At 36.0% G+C, this 5,000-nt stretch overlaps 2 protein-coding genes across 14 annotated transcripts in view; one reads left to right on the top strand and one right to left on the bottom strand.

The window, feature by feature from the left end:
* LOC135210121 (titin-like) overlaps positions 1-1,059 on the bottom strand; it is a 117,910-nt gene extending 116,851 nt beyond the window's left edge. For 8 of the 13 annotated variants that reach the window (XR_010313463.1, XM_064242927.1, XM_064242930.1 and 5 more), the window contains exon 1: positions 868-1,059. Coding sequence is in view for 12 of the 13 variants with exons in the window: in XM_064242927.1 (XP_064098997.1) it covers positions 868-1,003 (136 nt within the window). In the remaining variant the exon portion in view is untranslated. The remainder of the gene's footprint in view (positions 1-867) is intronic. The other 5 variants (XM_064242934.1, XM_064242937.1, XM_064242936.1 and 2 more) reach the window with 1 other exon arrangement.
* Positions 1,060-3,417: 2,358 nt separating this feature from the next.
* LOC135210120 (CCR4-NOT transcription complex subunit 11-like) overlaps positions 3,418-5,000 on the top strand; it is a 98,467-nt gene continuing 96,884 nt past the window's right edge. The window contains 1 exon segment of the mRNA XM_064242926.1: positions 3,418-3,605. Within this exon segment, the coding sequence (XP_064098996.1) occupies positions 3,568-3,605 (38 nt within the window). The 5' untranslated portion in view covers positions 3,418-3,567.

The following is a 5,000-nucleotide window of genomic DNA, read 5'->3' as shown; positions in this document are numbered from 1 at the left end:
TATATATATATATATATATATATATATTAAAACCAGAATATTTAGTTGGAAAATTCGCTAAAAACACGAGGATCTTTGCGCGCGTACATACAGACACATTTAGCAATTAGAAATATGAATATAAAGAGATTATCAAAATTAGATATAAGTCGACATGTTTCTGCCCGTAGCATAATACGATTACAGGCGGCTCCCTTCGTTATCGCGAAATATAACTAGTAATTAGCTTGCATACCGAATAACAAAGAACATTATGATTAGGCCCTGTTATCACAGATGACTGTTCTCTGGTTTTAATAACTATTGTTTTATGTTTAAAGCGTGACACTATATAACCGGATTTAACAGAACTGTATTGAAAATGACTGGACTACGAGTAGCGAGTAATACAAATTGCATTTCACCTGTAATTCTGGTAATGGAACATTCCTCGTTAAATCCAGCAAATAATACTGATGGCTAATTGAAACAGATGACGAAAAAGCTGTATTTAAAATCAGTAATACAGGGGGTATCTTAATACTACAACGAAATGAGAAACATTTAATTAATAAACAGCATCTCAAATGTATAATAATGTGACGTCATTGCACGGCCGTTCAAACGTTAAAACCCTTTTCAGCTGTTATTTGAACGCGTAATAACATAATAGGGCACCCACGCAACTGGCAGCATTAAAGAAGACATTCGCTACGTAAACGGTAACGAGATAAAAGAGATTTTGAAACAAATTCATAATAAGAGGACAACAGAAGGGATGGAGAGAGAGAGAAAGAGATATTGTGAGGACAAATGCAACCCCACTGTGTCGTCTGCAGCAACATCGTCTGCTACAAATTCTTGGGATGCATTTTCGCCGTTGCTTACCTTGTCGTCCTGATGACGGCGAAGTAACCGATGCCGTCAGCATAGGGTAAAAGATCTTTGGCCATAGCACGGCAAAACATCCCACCACTATCGCTAAAACGAATATAGTTTTCCCCGTTCCAAATTCACCCGACATTTTGACCACGTACCACCACTACCCAACAGATGTCACTACTGAGCAAAGCCACGTTCACTCGCCTCGTCTCCTTCCCCAGGCGTCGTCCGTATAACTTTTGTTTATCAGCGGTGCTCTGTTCGAATCATTGCACGATTCGTACTACAAAGTCCCGAACATTATTATTTGTAGACTTTACTGCAGCCGATATTATTTAAAACTTGCCCTAACGCTTCTGAATGATATAAAAAGTACCTAAAATATCTCGCAACTCGAATTTACGTAGCACTTCAAGAAAAAGCAAAGTCCCCTTAAACGCATTCGAACAGACAACGTAAGTGAACCGCGAACAAAAATCACGAGTCGAATGAACATAAGATTTGGGGTATAGTCTTTCTGAATCAAAAATTTCAAACTGATTACGATTAATTTTTATCAAAATTACTGATACTACATAATATATTTTTAGGAGTAAAAAAAATTAAATACAACTAAACTTCAAAGATGAAATCGACGAATAATGCCTACACGTTGTACTTAGGAAGAATGAAAAATTCTACACCTAATTTATGTTCTATAATAAGCACAATAACCATAGGTTTAGGTGTACATAAAAATCCATATATGCACCTTTTAAAACGCCTAAGTAGAATGTAAAAGTATATTCTAAATACTATTATCGTTCAAGAACATCATTTCCTAGTGGACGCAGTTATCAGCGGTTGGCTCAGTGACTCAATATTGATGTAAACAATAGACACTACCGACTGTATTCTTGAAAATAAACGTAGTACCAGATCATTTTGTAAGCAATCTTTTCGCGACGATATAATTTGCGATATCTAGAGGTCGAAAGCCTCCGTTTCTTTAAGGCGGAATATGCTATAAATTCATTAATCTTGTTCAACCATTGCTGAAATATTTATATCCCTCTGACTGTCAGTAACATCTCCAGATGTTCGTGCTATATGTTAAAAGCGTAATGTTTGCTTGGACAAGTCCTTGCCAACCCTGGACACCTGGAGGCACCAGAGGGATTGGGAGACCTAGACCTACTTGAAGGAGAACTACAAGAACGGGGGCTGGAGGCGACTGGAGATTTAGAAAGGGCAAGTTTAGAACCGTAATAAATAATGCTTAAATCTTAAATTATGACTGGTAACACCTGGAAAACTTTTGGAGAACTTACAATAGCTAATGGTTCTTGCTTTCATTAAGCACTGTGTAAATAAATCAGTGTATATATGGTGTGTGTGTGTGTGTGTGTGTTGGCCGTACGTATAAAGCTTGGGGTATTACATTTACTGTCCCATAAGCAAAATCCAGGGTACATACTGGGTTGCAAATCCTAAGCACAGGACGAAGAGAATCTGAGTTGTTCTGATTCAACCTTAGCCAGACAGATACCTCCAAAACGTACAAGAAAACTGCAAAGCTACTGAGGACAACTGAGCCAGGGTAGACCCAAACTACTTTCAGACCTGTAATGCCTCAGTTTTCTTGCAGCACGAAAGAGATATCATCTAAGTATCACAACGTTAATGGTACTATTCAATAGGCCGAATAAACAAAACACAGAAATCCAAACAACAAAATAGCCATTTCATTCCAGAAGTTCGATTCGATCTTAAGGCAGGGAATGTAAACTGAAAATGCCGAGTTAAACTTCAACAGTATGCAATGTTACAAGCGCGAATACCTCAGACCTTATTCTACAAGTAAGGTAGCTACATAAGAAACATTCTTACTTGCAGCATCAAGCTCAGTTATAAAATAATCCAAATATATAATTTTGTATAACACAGTGGTATGGAAAATATCCACTCTCTGTTACTTACACATGCTCCCGGGTGTACGAACACCCACAAATTTGCTGGTTATTCATTATATCTTATGAACTTACGGTACACATTACCAAAATTATGATAAACAATAACAAAGAGACAGTAAACATTAACTAACAAATATGAAACATTAACAAAAATACAATAAACATTAAAGACACAGTAAACATTAAAAGAAACAGTAAAATTAACAGAGTCACAGTAAATATTAACAAAGACACAGAAAACATTAACAAAAATACATTAAGCATTAACTAGGACAGAGTAAACATTAACAAAGACATAGCCAACATTAAAAAATACACTAAGCATAGGAAGTAGAGTAAACATTACCAAAGCCACAGTAAATGTTAACAAAGACACAGTAAACATTAACGAAAAGCACAGTATAAGCATTAAGATAGTAAACATTAACTAAAAAAAGTAAAAAAATAATAATACTGTAATCATTAAAAAAAAAGAGTATACATTAAATAATAGAGTAAACATTAACAAAGACAGATAGTAAACATTAACAAAAAGCACGGTAAGCATTAAGACAGTAAACATTAACAAGAACAGTAAACATTAACAATGACACAGTAAACATTAAAAAAATAGAGTATACATTAAATAATAGAGTAAACATGAACAAAGACACACACAGCATGAAACACGCCCAATAAACGACACCTCGAACAGCTGGGCTGGAATGGAATAAGTGACAATTGTTTTGTTTCAAGAACAGGACCTCGGGACACGATGGCGCTCTCCACCAATGAATTGTCTAATTTACTGGGGTAAATATGACCTTATGTGAACCCGGAATGAGGTTTGCCTTATGTCAGTTGTTGTTTGGGTGTTAAAATTCACGTTTGAGGTTGAAAGTCGAGGCACTGACGGCCAGATAAGAGCCGTGGCCAGGAAGCCAGTTGCCGCTGCTCGTAGCCCATGTTCCTTTGAACGTTATTTATTTATTTATTTATTATATTAGTAATACAACTACTCAAAATCGCGTCCTTAATGATTTTTCATTGTTATATGCATTACCTTTGCGTAACAATTAACCCCCCGTGAGATTACATTAGCCTATAACGTACTACTAGTATAAACTAACCTGTGTGTAGGGGTCACGGGTTGCCTTTGGGGACATGGCCAACCGATTATTATTATAAACCATATTTAAATTTAATGAATTAATTTTTATTTGACCAGTTTTTAGGCTTAGGCTTGTAAATGAATACTTAAAAATGTGATGTCCATTACTTTACCAAAATAATCCAAGCCCTAAACAAATACAAACCGAAGTGGTCATGTTTAAATTTATCCCATTTTATGCTGCCGTTTGAATTTAGCCTATTTTAAGTCTTTTGTGTAAGTTATCCCATTAAAATATGATATCCATTACTCTTATCACAAGCATTTGGAAGTGTGAATTGTCAGAAGAGCAAAATATCATTCAGAAGCATGATTAATCATGATAAATTTATGGTAGGCTACATTACAAACAAAGTATTCCAATGTACTTGATTACTTTCAATATGAAATGAATTGTTACAGTTCATGTTAAAGGTGGCACATGGACCACTACACATATGAAACCAAAACTGGGTGCAGTAGCTTGCACATGATGGAAATGAGACCTCATTCCCAACTCTCTTACTTAAGGTAAACGACCAGGCAGCAACATAGTGGCCAACTCTCTTGGAACGCAGCCCCTTCCCGAAAAGCGCCAGAATAATGCCCTTATTTCGTAATTTAGGAGAAAACACTTAGGTACTTTGTGTTCCAGGAGAGGTGGCCGCTATGTCGCAGCCCAGCCGTTTACTTAGCTTCAGTTTTCCTATGAATCCTTTAGCCTAGGCCATAGTACAATTGTAAAATTCTTCATCAAAGGCTTAAACATACTAATAGATATATAATATGACACATATACGTATATCAGATAAATGTTTGCTGTTGTGTAGGCCAAGCTCATGTATCAAGTAAAACTAGCCTAACCTATCTCAGTATATGTTCTCATCACGGAGCAGGTGAATGAAGTGTGACAAAATTGGAATATAATATAACTGGGTCCTGCATATTTACTTGGAACCATCATTAGGCTACACCAAAATTGCCTGATTTTACCAGTGAATGCTGAGTTCTTGTAATGTAACAGTAAAGTTTGTGGAAGAATTACATGGAAAATGTTC

Source organism: Macrobrachium nipponense, chromosome 39 (assembly GCF_015104395.2).
Source record: "Macrobrachium nipponense isolate FS-2020 chromosome 39, ASM1510439v2, whole genome shotgun sequence".
Taxonomy (NCBI): domain Eukaryota; kingdom Metazoa; phylum Arthropoda; class Malacostraca; order Decapoda; family Palaemonidae; genus Macrobrachium; species Macrobrachium nipponense.
Note: the sequence above shows the minus strand (reverse complement) of the source record. Positions and strands in the feature narration are given on the sequence as shown.